This window comes from Hyperolius riggenbachi, chromosome 12 (genome assembly GCF_040937935.1).
Source record: "Hyperolius riggenbachi isolate aHypRig1 chromosome 12, aHypRig1.pri, whole genome shotgun sequence".
NCBI classification, from domain to species: Eukaryota; Metazoa; Chordata; class Amphibia; order Anura; family Hyperoliidae; genus Hyperolius; species Hyperolius riggenbachi.
Genome location: NC_090657.1, coordinates 229,317,687 through 229,335,418, shown reverse-complemented (window position 1 = coordinate 229,335,418; position 17,732 = coordinate 229,317,687). Strand labels below are relative to the sequence as shown.

At 47.3% G+C, this 17,732-nt stretch overlaps 1 protein-coding gene across 1 annotated transcript; it reads right to left on the bottom strand.

Moving 5' to 3' along the window:
• Positions 1 to 14,748: 14,748 nt before the first annotated feature.
• LOC137541506 (uncharacterized) lies at positions 14,749 to 17,487 on the bottom strand. Its single transcript, XM_068262840.1, has 2 exons — positions 17,239 to 17,487; positions 14,749 to 15,623 (listed from the first exon to the last, which is right to left on the bottom strand). Exons 1-2 carry the CDS (start codon positions 17,474 to 17,476, stop codon positions 14,812 to 14,814), a joined length of 1,050 nt encoding a protein of 349 aa, XP_068118941.1. The 5' UTR covers positions 17,477 to 17,487; the 3' UTR covers positions 14,749 to 14,811.
• Between the last annotated feature and the right edge of the window lie 245 nt (positions 17,488 to 17,732).

The following is a 17,732-nucleotide window of genomic DNA, read 5'->3' as shown; positions in this document are numbered from 1 at the left end:
TACATTGGTGGTACCGTGGTAGCGACTGAGTCAGGAGGAGGAGGAGGACAAAGCGGGCGTTCAGTTCAGCAGCAGCAGCAGCAGCAGCAGCAGCACAGAAGGACCATGGCAACATACTGGTGCTAGTAGTAGCAGCACAGCGTCATAGTGCTGGCCAAAAAATTAAATGGACCCGGGTGACCCGGGCCGTGATAACGCAGACAGAGTACATTGGTGGTACCGTGGTAGCGACTGAGTCAGGAGGAGGAGGAGGACAAAGCGGGCGTTCAGTTCAGCAGCAGCAGCAGCAGCACAGAAGGACCATGGCAACATACTGGTGCTAGTAGCAGCAGCACAGTGTCATAGTGCTGGCCAAAAAATTAAATGCACCCAGTGACCCAGGCAGTGATAACGCAGACAGAGTGCATTGGTGGTACCGTGGTAGCGACTGAGTCAGGAGGAGGAGGAGGACAAAGCGGGCGTTCAGTTCAGCAGCAGCAGCACAGGAGGACCATGGCAACATACTGGTGCTAGTAGTAGCAGCACAGCGTCATAGTGCTGGCCAAAAAAATAAATGCACCCAGTGACCCGGGCAGTGTGAACGCAGAGTGTAGTAGCGACTGAGTCAGGAGGACAAAGTGGGCGGTCAGTTCAGCAGCTCAGAAGGAGGACCATGGCAACTTACTGGTAGTAGTACCATAACACCAAAAAATTAACCAAGGTAGGCACTAGGCAGGTAGTAACTGTCTTTATAAAGGCAGGCATAGTTAACAACAGCACATGCAGCAGCCACTTCATGTCCCCCTGTGTCCGACAATAGGGACCAGGAACTCACCTTCCACCCAAGCCTGGTTGATTTTCAGGAAGGTGAGTTTGTCCACAGAGGCGTGGGAGAGCCGAGAGCGCTTCTCTGTGACCACGCCACCGGCCGCACTAAAGCATCTCTCTGAGAGGACACTGGAAGGAGGGCAGGATAGGAGTTCCAGGGCGTACTGGGAAAGCTCGCTCCAAAAGTCCAGTCTCTTGACCCAGTACTCCAAGGGGTCCACGGGGCTGTCGGTGTCATTGAGCCCGCTGGATGACCCCATATAGTCAGTCACCATGGTGGTCAGTCGTTGCTTGTGCTGGTTGGTGGTGGATGCTGTGGCGGGCACCTCTGTTCTGGGCTGCTGCACTGCATACAGGCTCTTGCTTAGGCTCTTCAGGTCTCCGGGGCGCCAGTTGCTGCTGCTGCTGCTGGTGGTTGTTGTTGTGCTGCTAGTGGCAATGGCAGGCACCTCTTGCTGGCTTGGGAGAGCAGTTACAGTGGGGGTGGAAGGCTGGGGGAATGCTTCCAGTAGTCTGCGCACAAGGGCCTCCTTCAACTCCCTTGTGCGTTGCTCGGTGGTGGATGGCGTCATTAAGTCTCCCAGCTTCCCTTTCAGATGGGGATCAAGCATCAAGGTAATCCAGATGTCCTCCCTTGAACGCATCTGGATCACCCGGGGGTCCCTTCGAAGGCAGCGCAACATTGCACAGCCATGGGAAACAAGTAGGCCCTGCCAGCAAGATCTTCCTCGTCCTCGCCATTGTCCCATAACGCATGCCTGTCCTCTTCCTGTGCCATGTCGTTGTCCTCCTCAAACCGCCATCCACGTACAATGCCTGCTGCACTCTGCTCCTCCTCCTCCTCCTCATTCAGGTTAGGGACCTCCAACTCTTCCACTACCTGCTGTGAGCCCTCCTCTGAGCTTGACTGTGCTGCCATCTGCTCCTGTTCTTCCAACTGCCTCAGGGCTTCATCCCCACGCTCAATTAAATTGTCCATTGCCTGCTCCAGTAGACAAACCAAGGGCACCCACTGGCACACAGAGGCCCGATCCTTACTGACCATCTTGGTTGCCTCCAGGAAGGGACTCAGCACCAGGCATACTTGCTGCATCAGTGTCCACTGAGTGGCAGTAATCATGGGGACTTGCTGGTTGCTGGGGACACTTGGGTCTAGCATGTAGGCCCTAAGAGCCAGCCTGTGCTGACACAGCCGCTCCAACATGGCCAGAGTCGAATTCCAGCGAACTGGCATGTCGATGATCATCCGGTGTTGTGGCCTTCCATACTGCTGCTGTAAGGTGGACAAGAGTGCAGAGGCAGTGGCTGACAGGCGGAAAAAGCGTACCACCGCCCGGGCATCCTGCAGCAGCTCGCTCATCCCCTGGTAGGCGCGCAAGAAGCGCTGCACCACAAGATTGAGCACGTGGGCCAAGCAGGGGAGGTTTCCCTGCTGCACTGCTGCCACCAGGTTTGCCCCGTTATCGGCTGCCACATACCCCACTTCCAGGCCTCTGGGGGTCAGCCACCTCCGCTCCTGCTTCCTGAGGGCGGCCAGGACGTTGGTGGCCGTAAGCCTCTCCTTCCCCAGGGCCACCAATTTTAAAAGGGCTTGGCAGTGCCGAGGCTTGGCGCTGCTGCTGCCGAGGCGGGCTTGCTTTCCGGGTGCAGAGGGAGTGTCGTGACAGGACCCTTCTGCATCCCCCCTGATCCCGCGTGGTGGCACCACTAGCTGGGCTGATGCGCTCTTGTCCTCCCTCCCTTCTATCAGTGTCACCCAGTGGGCCGTAAAGGACAGGTAGCGACCTGTCCCAAATCTGCTACTCCACGAGTCCATGGTCACGTGGACCCGCTTGCCCACAGAGTAGTCCAGGGAACGGGCCACGTTTTCCACCGCAAACTTGTGGAGTGCTGGGATCGCGCTCCTGCTGAAATAGTGGCGACTGGAGACTTGCCACTCGGGGATGCCAAATTGGAGCAGCGTCCGCATGGCGCTCCCCTCCTGCACCAGGGAATAGGGAAGCAGCTGTGATGCCATGGCCCGGGCCAGCAAGCCATTTAGTTTGCGGATCCGCCTGTGGCTTGGAGGCAGAGGCTTGGTCAGACCCTGAAAGGTGTCGCTCAGCAGGGTCTGACGACGCTGGGATGCAGGGGAGACAGAGGAGAGAGACGAACACTGGCTGCCAGCCTCAATGTCTGTGTCCTGAGTAGCCGAGGTGGAAGAGCGCTTGCGTGCTACTACTGCTGCTGCTGTGGGGGATTCACGACCCTGAGGGAGGGATGATGCTGCTGCGCTGGTGGGCCTTCTGCTCTCAGGAACCCCTGCCAGCAGTGCCTGCTTCCTCTTAAACTCCGCATACTCACGGCAGTGGCGGCTTCTCAGGTGGCCCTGGAGGGATGAGGTACCCATCTTGCTCAGACTTTTCCCACGGCTCAATCTTTTGCTGCATAACCTGCACACCGCATACCTTTTGTCATCAGTACATTCGTCAAAGCAATCCCACACTGGTGACTTTAATTTACTGCAGCCCCCACTAGCAGAGGGTGCAGCGGAACAATGTGTGGTAGTAGTTGCCGGGGGTTGCATGGTGGTGGTGCCGGCTGAAGCAGTGTCCTGTCTACTTCCTCCACGCCCACTGCTGCCGATGCCCCTGCCCCTGCCTGACATATGGCGATATCCTTGCCTAGGCCGAGGTGACTCGTCATCCTGCTCTGCCTCTGACCATTCTTCCACGGACTCAGCAGGCTGCACATAGTTAGGGTCCACAACGTCGTCATCATCAGCAGCATCTTCATAATCCAGCTCTTCCTCTGACTCCACCGCCTCCTCTTCTGTCCCTACATCCCCAGACACAGACCCCTCTTCTTCATCACCAGAACTCAACAACGCTTGTGATTGTGGCCCGATCTCAATCTCTGCCACATCAGTCCCCAGTAAGTCCTGAGCTTCTTGCATCAGCAGGTTCCCAGAAGCCGGACTGAGGGACAAAACGCTGTCATCCTGGGAGGGCTGCTGACCAGTGGGTGCTGGGGTGGATGTCACAACAAGCGTGGGACGTTGGCTGCTGCTGCTGCTTGGAGTGGTGCTCACAGTAGAGGTCTGGGAGGAAGTCATTATGTCCATGAGTACGTCAGGTTCCATTTGCTCAACCACCACACGGGGACCAGAAACTTTAAAATATTTGGACAATGGCGTCCGCTGACTCGGCCCAGGCTTTGCTGCCCCCCTTTCTACTGCATCACGACCACGTACAGCTGGGCGTCCTCTCCCTGGACGTGGAGAAGTCCCAGAAGTGGCTGAGGCAATTGAACTCCCTTTCCTCTCACCCCGCGAAACCCTGCCAGACATGTTGCTAGTAATGAATCACTGGATGCAGTGGGCACAGTACAAGGTCACTGAAGGATGCACCAGGCACAGTACAACGGCACTGAAGGATGCAGTGGGCACAGTACAAGGTCACTGAAGGATGCAGTGGGCACAGCAGTGGGCACTGGATATACAAATAGGTCACCGAAGGATGCAGTGGGCACAGTACAAGGTCACTGAAGGATGCAGTGGGCACAGCAGTGGGCACTGGATATACAACTAGGTCACTGAAGGATGCAGTGGGCACAGTACAAGGTCACTGAAGGATGCAGTGGGCACAGCACAAGGTCACTGAAGGATGCAGTGGGCACAGCAGTGGGCACTGGATATACAACTAGGTCACTGAAGGATGCAGTGGGCACAGTACAAGGTCACTGAAGGATGCAGTGGGCACAGTACAAGGTCACTGAAGGATGCAGTGGGCACAGCAGTGGGCACTGGATATACACCTAGGTCACTGAAGGATGCAGTGGGCACAGTACAAGGTCACTGAAGGATGCAGTGGGCACAGCAGTGGGCACTGGATATACAACTAGGTCACTGAAGGATGCAGTGGGCACAGTACAAGGTCACTGAAGGATGCAGTGGGCACAGTACAAGGTCACTGAAGGATGCAGTGGGCACAGCAGTGGGCACTGGATATACAACTAGGTCACCGAAGGATGCAGTGGGCACAGTACAAGGTCACTGAAGGATGCAGTGGGCACAGCAGTGGGCACTGGATATACAACTAGGTCACTGAAGGATGCAGTGGGCACACAAGGATGTCACACTGTGTAATGAGATGCTCATATGCCAGCGAGCGAGCAGTGGGCACTGGGCACGGCACAAGGTCACTGACAGAATGAATGAACAGCGCTGGCAGAGAGTGGCGGCGCCGGTGGTGTGACTGGCTGCCTGCAAATAGTACAAGTGTATAACTGTCACTGGAATATACAAGTGAACACTGCAGTTGCACTAACCTGCCTGCCTGCACTACACACAGATAATCCCCACTCCCACTACACTGACTACACTGCAGCACTGAACCTGCCTGCACTACACACAGTTAAATAATCACTAGACTCCCACACTCCCACTACACTACACTGACTACAACTAACTACAGCAATCACTCACTGACTAGCTAACTGTGTACAGTATAAGAGCAGTGTTAGCAAAAAAAACGCTTTGTTTTTAACACAATAAATGCACTTGCTCAAACAACAATGGCCTGGAGATAATCCTCTCAGCACCACAGTCTAGCAAGGACAGAGCTTTTCCATCATGGCCGCCGCTTTATATTCAGGAGGGGAGGGCATAGCTCCCCTCCTGTGATTGGGTGCTAGGGCCTGGCTGGGGCACTCTGATTGGCCTGCAATGTGTCACTTCCGCATAGTTTGACGCATTTCCGCAAACCACGACTTCAGCGCCGGGTTTCACGAGCGTGAATGCGGATTTCTGTCCGCATTCACGCGTAGCCGAAGCAGATTTTCGTGGTTGAAAATCTATTCACAGCTTAGCGTGTCCGAGGCGGAATGCGTCAAAATGGTCGTGAATCCACGCGTAAGCGTGATCACGACCTGGCGGTGAGCACCACTGCCTGCCAATGGCAACTACAGTGTCAGATGGGCAAGAAGGGAATGGGGAACAGCTTGTTACTGATTACCCCCCAAGCACTCTATACATAGCAATCCCTGCCAATGGCAACTACAGTGTCAGAGGAGCAAGAAGGGGATGGAGAGCAGCTTGTTACTGATTACCCCCAAGCACTCTATACATAGCAATCCCTGCCAATGGCAACTAGTGTCAGAGGAGCAAGAAGGGGATGGGGAGCAGCTTGTTACTGATTACCCCCAAGCACTCTATACATAGCAATCCCTGCCAATGGCAACTACAGTGTCAGAGGAGCAAGAAGGGGATGGAGAGCAGCTTGTTACTGATTACCCCCAAGCACTCTATACATAGCAATCCCTGCCAATGGTAACTACAGTGTCAGAGGAGCAAGAAGGGGATGGGGAGCAGCTTGTTACTGATTACCCCCAAGCACTCTATACATAGCAATCCCTGCCAATGGCAACTACAGTGTCAGAGGTACAAGAAGGGGATGGGGAACAGCTTGTTACTGATTACCCCCAAGCACTCTATACATAACAATCCCTGCCAATGGCAACTACAGTGTCAGAGGAGCAAGAAGGGGATGGAGAGCAGCTTGTTACTGATTACCCCCAAGCACTCTATACATAGCAATCCCTGCCAATGGTAACTACAGTGTCAGAGGTGCAAGAAGGGGATGGGGAACAGCTTGTTACTGATTACCCCCAAGCACTCTATACATAACAATCCCTGCCAATGGCAACTACAGTGTCAGAGGAGCAAGAAGGGGATGGGGAACAGCTTGTTACTGATTACCCCCAAGCACTCTATACATAACAATCCCTGCCAATGGCAACTACAGTGTCAGAGGTACAAGAAGGGGATGGGGAGCAGCTTGTTAATGATTACCACTAATCAAAGTATCTATAGAAGTGATTATTATGAGCACAGGACCAATAGAGAGCTTTTACTGCAGTTGAGGGAGGGCCCTTCTGGGCTCCTCAGGCTCAAGGGCCCCCGATCCTGTAGCTACCTGTGCACGTAACTAAGGAGCTTGGTGCCCCAGTGTGAGTTTTATATGGGGCCCTAAGCACTCTATATGGAGTCCCAAAACCTAGCAATGACAGCAGCAGTGTCAGAGAGGTGTATTCAGAGTAAGGAAATAGCTTGTTATGAATTACCACTACCGTATGTAATGCACATATAGAGGTGTTCATTATCAGCATAGCACCAATGAAAAGCTAATACTATGGATGAAGGAGAGGCTAGTGGGCCTCTCTATTCCAGGGTCCCCAGGTGGTCACAACCTCTGCATTCCCGTATTGCCACACCACTGCTGGTGCGTACGTACGAAAAGGGCGTCGGGAAAAAAGGGCGCGTGGTATAAACGATAAATGGAAATATCGTTTATAGAAATTATTGTGTAGAATTTCGTTTATAAATAGTGTTTTATGAATTTATAAATCATTAAATAATGTGTATGAGATCGGCAATTCTTAAAACGTTAATCTTCCCTGTTTGTAAAGTGAAACTTATATTTTCGTTTATTAAAAACCCTCCCTGTACCTATCCCTAACCCCTAGACCCCCTGTTGGTGCCTAAACCTAAGACCCCCCTGTTGGTGCCTAAACCTAAGACCCCCCTGTTGGTGCCTAAACCTAAGACCCCCCTGTTGGTGCCTAAACCTAAGACCCCCCTGTTGGTGCCTAAACCTAAGACCCCCCTGTTGGTGCCTAAACCTAAGACCCCCCTGTTGGTGCCTAAACCTAAGACCCCCCTGGTGGTGCCTAAACCTAAGACCCCCCTGGTGGTGCCTAAACCTAAGACCCCCCAGTTGGTGCCTAAACCTAAGACCCCCCAGTTGGTGCCTAAACCTAAGACCCCCCTGTTGGTGCCTAAACCTAAAACCTAAAACCCCCCTATGGATAATAATGTTTTACAGACATTAATAAATAAAAAATGTAAAGAAAAAAAATGGAAATTATTTTTTTGGGTGGATAATAATGTGTTACAAATGTTTTAGAAATAGTGATTTATTATCTTCATAAACGTTATTCGTCACGGGCTCATTTTGTAAACTTAAATCATCACAAACATAGTTATAAATCCTTAAAAATCTCCGGGCGCCGTTATAAATCCTTAAAAATCTCCGGCGCCTTATTTTCCCCGTTCAGCGCCCATTAAACGATATTTATAATGGAAGTGAATGGGGCGCCCTTTTTGTCCACTTGTCTCATGCGCCCAAATCTACTGCTTCCACTGCTGGTATTGCAAAGGGCCCTTTTCCACCTGCAATCGCTAGCGTTCACGCTGAACGCTAGCGATTGCTGAATCGCAAAACCGGCGATTCCCCCGACGTTTGCGGCCGCGATTTTGCTATGCTATGCACTGCATAGCAAAATCGCGGCAATTATCGCTCCGCCGCGCGTTCGCGTTCCCGACAAAAGCGAATCGCGGTAGTGGAAATGACCTACCGCGATTCCTATGTTAAAAAGCAAACCGTAGCGATTGTAAAATCGCTAGCGGTTTGCGGTTTTGCGATTCAGCCAGCGCAAACGCGCTGGTGGAAAAGGGCCCTTAGGGCCCGTTTCCACTATCGTGAATCTGCATGCGTTTTCTGCACGCAGATTCGCACAACCAATATAACTTAATTAGCTTGTTTACACTTGTCAGGAAAACAGAGCGTTTTTCTGTGCAGGAAAAATCTGCACAGCAGAGCCATCAGAATTCGCATACAATGTAATTAATAGGAAATTCGCATGTGGTTTCGGAATGCAAATTTTACCGCAAATGTTACCGCAAATTTGCGTACGTTTTGCCTAAAATCAATGTAAAAGCACACAGGCACTGACATGGTTACATTTGCATACTTAAAAAAAATGCGAAAACGTACGCAAGTTCACGGTAAAATTTGCATCCGCATGCAAATTCATTTTCACGTTTTCCACTCTTTCCAGACTCTTTTCTCTTTAACAATTTTTTTGCCTTATTTCTTCTATCCTATAAGTTCCTATACCTGTTCTAGTGTGGTCTTGATTACTGCAGCCTTTCCTAGTTGCACTGTCTCTGTAATATATCTAATCTTCTTTTCTTTGTCAAGCTTTGTCGACCCAGGAAGGAAAGCATGCACTTAAATGCTTGGTTTGTTTGGTTTGGGTCCGCTTTAATTAAATTGATTTAGATATTTTTACATCATATTGTGTGAATAGTGTATCATTTATTTACATACAACTTTGACCCAGATTGTCTTCTTTTCTTGTGATTGGTGAGTTTTTGTGTCCAGCCAATTAGGCCTGACGTTTTTCATACATTACAGTAGATCTTCGGATCTAGGTTGCTCTTTTTTGTGTAGTTTCATATATGGTTGTATACATGGAAGCAGGAAATTTGGGCGCATGAGGCAGGTGGACAAAAAGGGCGCCGCCATTCACTCCCATAATAAATATCGTTTAATCGGCGCCCAACAGGAAAAAAGGGTGCCGGAGAAAAATAACGTTTTAAAAGCGGCGCCCGGAGACTTTTAATGTTTTATAACTGTTTCTCATGATTACACATTATTTAATGATTTATAATTTTTTAAACATTATTTTTAAACGAAAAACAGTACAATATTTTTTTAAAACATTACTTTTAAACGAAAAACCGTACTTACATTTTTTTTCTTTTTCACATTTTTAAACGAAAAACCGCACCATATTTTTTTAAAACGTTACTAATGCTTATCACAGGGGGGTCTTAGATTTAGGAACCACCAGGGGGGTCTTAGGTTTAGGCACCAACAGGGGGGTCTTAGGTTTAGGCACCAACAGGGGGGTCTTAGGTTTAGGCACCAACAGGGGGGTCTTAGGTTTAGGCACCACCAGGGGGGTCTTAGGGTTAGGCACCAACAGGGGGGTCTTAGGTTTAGGCACCAAGAGGGGGGTCTTAGGTTTAGGCACCAACAGGGGGGTCTTAGGGTTAGGCACCACCAGGGGGGTCTTAGGGTTAGGCACCAACAGGGGGGTCTTAGGTTTAGGCACCAACAGGGGGGTCTTAGGTTTAGGCACCACCAGGGGGGTCTAGGGGTTAGGGATAGGTACAGGGAGGGTTCTGTGTGAGAGTAGGGTTAGGTATAGCTTTAGTAAAATTCTTATTAATGTTTTATAAAACGTTATTATAAATTTCAATTTTTAAACAGGGAAGATTAACGTTTTTAAAATTGCCGATTTTATACACATTATTTAATGATTTATAACTTTATAAAACATTATTTTTAAACGAAATATAACACAATTTTTTTTTAAACGTTATTCATGATTATCTTTTAAAACCCTGCGCCCTTTTTTCCCGGCGCCCTTTTTTAACGTACTCGTATACATAGCAAGAGGCTCCCAGTGGTCACAGAACTGTTCCAATCTTTTTTTTTTTTTATAAATTTTTATTGAATTTTTCAACAAATAAAAACAAAATTAACACAAAACAATATTGTCCTTCATCCTTTCAAGTGCTGATACATCTTAAGGTGCCCATACACTTACTCGAGTTCCCGCCAATACACAGCAGATTCGATCACTGTGATCAAATCTGCTGTGAAATCGATGCGCAAAAGCTGACCGATCGACCGATTTCTGTCTGAAATTGATCGATCCCGTCAATCTGTCCACACGGAAAATTCTACTCGATTGCCGGTGGGTCGGGAGTGTGTCGATAGCGGCGTTCGAATGTCCGACGACCAACACTAGCGACAATACATTACCTGTTCCGCCGGTGCATGTCCCCGCTGTCCCCGCGGTCCCATCTCCGCGCAGGGCTCCGGCTGGTTTCACTTACTTCCTGTCTGGGAAGTTTAAACAGTAGAGCGCCCTCTACTGTTTAAACTTACCCGACAGGAAGTAAAGTGAAGCTGGAGCCCAGAGCGGAGAAGAGACAGCGGAGACTGGGGGACAAAGTGAAATCGATTCAAAATCTGTTTGCAGTGTAGGCAGCTAATAGATCCCTCTTTGATCACATTCGATCACAGATCTATCTGCTGGTCGATCTGGTGGCAATCGACCAGTGTGTGGCTGCCTTTACAAGTATATCCCATGTAACAAGTAGAGGCAAAACATACAATGAGCTAGTATATCAAATAGTACAGAGCACTTCTGATTATTAGTACATTATGACACAGCATTATTTAACATATATATCAATTCTAAACATTACTTTATAAGTGGAGATCTTGTACCATTACTGTAATATTCAAATGTGGAATAATAGTGTCCGAGGCCTCAACCCAAGAACTCCAGACTTTATTCAATTTATTGAATCGTGACCTGGTCTGGTAAGTTAATTTATATAAGGGGAGATTTTTATTAACCATATCTATCCATTCTGCGATTGTAGGCGAAGCAGAGAGTTTCCATTTTTTAGTAAGAGCTTTCCTTGCAGAGAAGAGAACTATACGGATTAGTGTCTTTTTATGTGATCCAGATGCCATATCAGCCAAGATCCCAAGCATACAGGACTGGAATGACAGTACAACAGGGAGTTCAAGTGTGAAGGAGAGAAAATGTACCACTGATTTCCAATATTTTTGTATTTGTGGACAGTACCATACGCAATGTAGGAAATTAGCATTCAGTGCTTTGCATTTAAAACATTGGTTTGTATAGTTTTTCCCCATTTTTGCCAGACGGGAAGGTGCTAAGTATGCATGATGCCGCCATTTAATTTGTACTACTCTGTCTCGTGAAGCTATCACCGTTTTATGGTAAGTATTGTGGAACTCTGACCACTCTGAATCAGAGATGGAATTATCCTCACTATTCCATTTTTCTTTATAACGACATGTATTATTATTTTGTCGATGTATCATAATAAAATTATAGTATTTGGAGATTAGTTTTGCAGAATCTTTTTGTAACAGTGATGTCTCCAGGGGCATAGGGGCTAATACTATATCAAGCAGACCTAGTTGTACTTGTATAGCATGGCGAAGTTGAACGTATCTAAAAAGAGTGCGTTTCGGAAGATTATATTCCTGTTTTAAGGTATTAAAATCCTTAAAAGAGCCGTCAGAATAAAGCTGATTGACATATTTTATACCCAATTTGCACCAAAAGATCAACTGTTCCAATGTTTAACTGCGAAAAGTCGTCTTCCAGACAGCATCAGTGTAAAATCGGTGATATACAGTATCATGAAATGATAGAAAACAGCAGTACTAAGTGTAAACAGCTTTATTAAAGTGTAACTGTCAGGCATAAAATCAAAAATTAATTCTTTATTTTTATCTGGTAAACAAGTAATAAGGATGCTAACCAGGCAATCCCAAAGTTAAAATCTCTATTACTTTTCTTGTTGATAGATGATCATTCCCCAGTTTACCTGACTCTTATATGGTACACACAGAATTTGGTACACAAAAAGGAAGTTGCAGGGCATGCTGGGTTGTCCTTTTTTGCTTCTGTACGTTAGTTAAGTCTGAGGGGAAAGAAAGGAGCAAAAAAGAGACAACCCAGCATGCCCTGCAACTTCCTTTGTGCGGCAACGTACCAAATAAAGAGTCAGGTAAACTGGGGAATGATCATTTATAAACAAGAAAAGTAATAGAGATTTTAACTTTTGGATTGCCTGATTAGCATCCTTATTACTTGTTTACCAGATAAAAATAAAGAATTGATTTTTGATTTTATGCCCGACAATTACACTTTAAGGATAAATGAACCATAAAATCATAAAAAACATAAAAAGAGTACCCACATACGGGCCCAAAATTATGGGTATCCCAAATTAAAATAGCGTGGGTATACTGGCCAGTGGTAGGAACAAGAGAATGAGGTGTCTCCTTCCAAAGCAAGGGGAGGGGGGGGTGGGGTGGGGGGGGGGGGAGGGCAAAGGGGCCCCCATCCAAAGTTTTGCAGTGGGGTCCAGTGATTTCTAGTTATGCCCCTGATTGCGGGTGCATTACTGAACTAGAACAAATATGCAAGTTTCATTGTGTTGTTCTTCAATATCCATCCAGATGTTGTGTAGTGCACTGATGATCCCAGCACATCAGAGATCACCGGCACAGATGGGAACTAGAGGTGGATAATGAGGTTTGAAGTTATTTTTAGGGATTGCAGAACAGTTCACCAGGTGAGCAGTTCCTGGCAAACAGTCTCTGTCTGTTCACATTTAACCCACATTTTCCAAATCAGGTTATTGTGGCGTTGAGCACCGCGCGCCAAAGCTGGGCGCCGTCATAGCAGCAATGCTATGCTGCGCGCCTCTCTGGCGGCTGCCGTACCCTGAATTACATCTCCCTCTGAGTTGCTACAATTCGGAGGGGGAATAGTATTTAACCCCACCCCTGAATTTAGCCGGTGCAGGGAGAGTTGTCATTCACTGAGTGGCGCTGAGATGCCATGCAGGGACGTTTCTAGCCATTTTGTCACTCCAGGGAAAGAAAACCCGTGGCCATGGGAGGTGTGGAAAGCCTAAGTGCCCCTCGACTTTGTATGTAATGTATATGCCATGACATAATTGTTCTGGTCTCTGCTACAGCGGCTGCAACAAACATTTTCTTTTTAAAACACTGAATTTTTGTATGTAATGTATATACCATGACAACATCATTCTGGCCTCTGCGACAGCAGCTGCAACAAACAAACAAATAAATACATTTTGTATGTAGTGTATAGGCCATAACAACATTGTTCTGGCCTCTGCTACAGCGGCTGCATCAACCGTTTTTTTTGGTTGTTTTTTTTTTCTTCAAAAATACCAAAATTGTGTATGTAATGTATATACCGTGACAACATCCTTCTGGCCTCTGCTACAGCGGCTGCAACAAACATTTAAAAAAAAACAAAAACTTCCATTTTTGTATGTAATGTATATGCCATACCAACAACGTTCTGGCCTCTGCTGCCTTTTGTCTGTCAGTGTGAACCAGGCCTACTCTTTAGCACTTTATCCCACAAATGTAGCAGTGTCATGTGATTTCTGCCCTTTAGAGATTAAAACACGACTTTGCATAAACTAATTTTTGATGTAACTTTTGCCATGGAACCCCCTCTGGCACGCCACTGTCCAGGTGTTAGAACATTTTAAGAAACTTATCACGGTTCGCCTGTTCGCAAACGTTTGCAGAAGGTTTGCGTTCGTGAACCGAAACATTGATGTTGGCGATACCATTAGTGCAGAACTGTGATAGTCTTGATGTGTCTCTTCCCATGTATTCTGAGTCTGTAAAAGCTCGCTACATTTAAATGCAGTAAATGACAGTTAATGGGTTTACCGCATTTAAATGTTTACTATGAAATCCTATGAAACTTCCTTTGAAACTTTAAAATCAATTTTCTCAAAAACTATAAGGTCTTTTTGAAAAAAAAATGTTACCCTTGTCCCCACTCTCCTACTTAACATATCTGGCAAATTTGGTGTTTCTCGCATGTAAGGAGGCTTTGCTTTTAAAGTCGGCGGGTTTTGGCAGGTTTTAATCACGAATACTTGTTTCATTTGAAACTTAAAAATTGATTATCTCAAAAATTAAAAGTTCTTTTTGATTTTTGTTTTTTTTTACATTGTAGCCACTTCTCACCTTTACAATCCATGCAATTTCGGTGATTGTAGCATGTACGGGGGCGTTGCTATTAACGTTAAAGTCAAATCCATGATCACGGCCGTGATCACAGATTCTACAGGCAATCACGGCTAAATCGAATTCAGAATACCGTTTCAAATCCGGATCACGATCACGTTGTATCCGGATTTCGATACTGCCGTGGCCGGATTTACTCAAATTTGTGATCGGGGGTAGACCGTGCAACACTACCTGCTGGACAGAGTCTCCTCACTATTGCCGGAAATAACCTAGGAAGGAGGGGGGGGGGGGGCTTCAGCAGGGGCACCGATGTGATAAAACCATCCGAGGATCTCCCCCTTCTTTTCCTGTATGGAGAACGCTTGTATTTACGCTTTTAGAAAATGATAGATGCTTCACAAGATCTAATTACACCTTACTCCTACTCTATATGATAAAAAGTGGAAGAGACATTTGCACATTTTTAGTTTTTTTTATTGTTTATTCTGCCTTTGTAGCACCCGGAGCTTTAGTGATAGTCTCTAGTCAGTCTCTAGGACGGTGAAGAGCTGGTAGCAGGGTAGACCACCTGGATTGGTGTACATGTACACCTGTCGCGTCGTCCCTCCCTGCATGGCAGCTTATGCAAGAAGACGACGACGGGATAGCTCCTGCCGGACAGCCCTGCAGGTATGATGGCTGCAGAGCACCCTGTAGGGACCCTTACAGGCGTGACGGCTGCCGGAGGAGCTGCTGGACCTTCTGATGGCATAGATGTGGTGCTTGCCAGGTGGTCTTCTTCTCTGCTCACTGATAGCACACTAGTGGCAGAGGTGACACTGGGTGTAGATGTCGCAGTGTCATCTGATGCTTCTGATGAAGAAGCTGATGAGCCACCTGATGGCACAGTCGTGTCACTTTGTTTGGGGATCACGCTGGCAGTTGCAGGTTTTGGGGTGGCTCTTGGTACAGGAGAGTGCCTGTTGGCAGTATACTCCGGAAAGGCAGGTGGCAGAGGGCTGATGTCACCCTCTGATGATGATGTAGAGGAGCTTTTTCTCGAAAGTCCTTCCTCTAGTAACACAAAGTTATCCTTTTTGTAGTACTTTGCAGTTTTGTATAGGTAGATTCCCACTCCTATGTTAATTATCAGTAACACGAGTGAAAGGAAAAATGCCGTGATCCGGTAGATCTTCTGTGCCGCCCTCCATTTATCAGTAGGCAGTTTGAAGAGCTCCTGGAGGAAGTTTTCTATTGTTGACTTCCTTTTCACTGGCGTTGTTGCCCTGCTACCTGGTGTAGTCACCTTGCTCAATTTTCTTTTCTGTTTTACTTCTTCAGGTCCAGCTGTTACAGGGGAGGCCTCTGCAAGACAAAAAACAACATATGTGTGGTTAGATCAGTGTAACGCTAAAACAGAATAAATACCAAGTTCTAAGAGCGTTCCATTGTATAGAAAATTGGTCATTATGGACACCACAAACCCAGCACACAAAGCACTGAAGCTGCCCCCTGAATGCAGAGCGTATGTCTCTATCTCCCTACAGCGCCCTCTGCCTGGCTTACTTGAAGTGCAGCTAAAGATAGATTTTTTTTCTAAGTTTTATAGAGTATAGGGGAGAGTTAGAACCTCTGTGACGCTGTTTATTGCTGTCTGTGTCATCCCTGGAGATATCCCTCACTTCCTGTCACCTGTGGCATCCCAGGAAGTGATTGGATCTCTATGACAAGAGCTCAGGCAGGAGTATAGGCCACCCAGAGGTTCTTCACACTGCTAAGAGAGCTGCCTTTTTTTATCTGCATTTCATGTTGTGGGTGATGCAGAAAATCCATGGAAACAACGACAGCAATAAACAATTTAAAAACAGGAGTTATGATACCAGTTCCAGGAAAACAAAGTTAGAAAATCATATTTTATCAGCAACTTTTCTTTTCAGTCAATGTTAGCAGCTATTATTGTGTCTCCAAAACTATTTTTTTTCATTTAGTGAGCTATAATTTTTCTGAATCCTTACACCCTGAAAATATATAAACAACTAGCTCCGCCCACTTTTTTTTTAACCTTGACACACAGTCACTCAATGACGCACATACGCACATGCACACACACGCACACACACACACGCACATGCATGCACGCACACCCACACACGCACATGCATGCACGCACACACACACACTTGCACATGCATGCACGCACACACACGCACACACCCACGCACACGTACACACACACACTGTACACACACACGTACACACACACACACACACACACACATGAATGCACGCACACACGCACACACACACGCACACGCACACACACGTACACACACACACGTACACACGCACACTCACGTACACACACACACACACACACACACACATACGCACACACACATGCACACATACGCGCACACACACACACACACACACATACGCAAACACACATGCACACACACACACGCACACACACACAAATATACAGAAGAAAGATAGATATAGCATGTTGCAGAGAACAAGGCATTAGATGTGCAACCGACCAATGTGAAGTCTCAATCCCGCAGGACAGAGGCGAATTCTATTCAGTGTGAAAGGGGCCTCACTGCACTGGGAGAGGAGTTAGTGTTACACACAAAGCAGACAGAGAAAGCTGGGCAGTAAAGTAGAGGTGGAAGGGCTACCTGTGGAAGATGTAGGGTTGCAGAGGATTATGGGAAAGTGGACATAAGCAGCTTGACATCCCTCAACCCAGCTCCACCTCCACATACAACATGTAAATACAATGTACTATAAGACTCATTGTTGAGCGTAAAAACAAACAAACCAAAAATCAACAACCAATCAGACGTTACCCTTATTTTTGACACAAATATTGTGATTGGTTGCTCTGCACTACTCCCCCACATTATCCCCAGCTTTCTCTCCCCCATCATGATAAACAGTGCTGCAGTGTCAGCATTTCATGCTGTATATCTCTTACCTGTAGTCTCAGAGACCCGGACATATACGGATGGAGCGGGTTCATAATTGTGACCATCGACGCGGAGGTGGATCTTGTAGAAGCCGCTGTCCTCAGTCGTGATGGGACTGACTGCCAAGGAGCAGCTCCCGGATCTCACCAGGCGTCTCATCACCGCGGTACGCGGGTCATGATGGGTCACTGCGCCGTCATTCAGGTTAAGGAGAGCCCTGTACTCTCCCCCATTCTCAGGCACCATCCCCCACTCCATCTCCACATTATTTTGGTTCGGTCTAACAGGAAAGCGACATGGGATCACAAGGCGCGACCCCGCGCTCACAGCCATCTCCTCAGGGACCAAACTAATGGAGGTGACATCCACACCTGTAGGAAGGAAAGAGAGACAATGGTCAGTGGAATGCTTGTAGGAAATCATTCTAGAAGACTAATACACAATAAACTGTCATTACTAGTAGAAAGTCCCTCCCACCCTCCCCTCAGGAAACAGGAAACAT

Excerpts from the sequence above, each read along its gene's own strand:
- LOC137541506 (XM_068262840.1), bottom strand. The coding sequence starts at position 17,476 with ATGGTGCCTGAGAATGGGGGAGAGTACAGGGCTCTCCTTAACCTGAAT. Across the intron at positions 15,624-17,238 it reads CCGGGTCTCTGAGACTACAG|AGGCCTCCCCTGTAACAGCT; the intron begins GTAAGAGATATA and ends TTTGTCTTGCAG.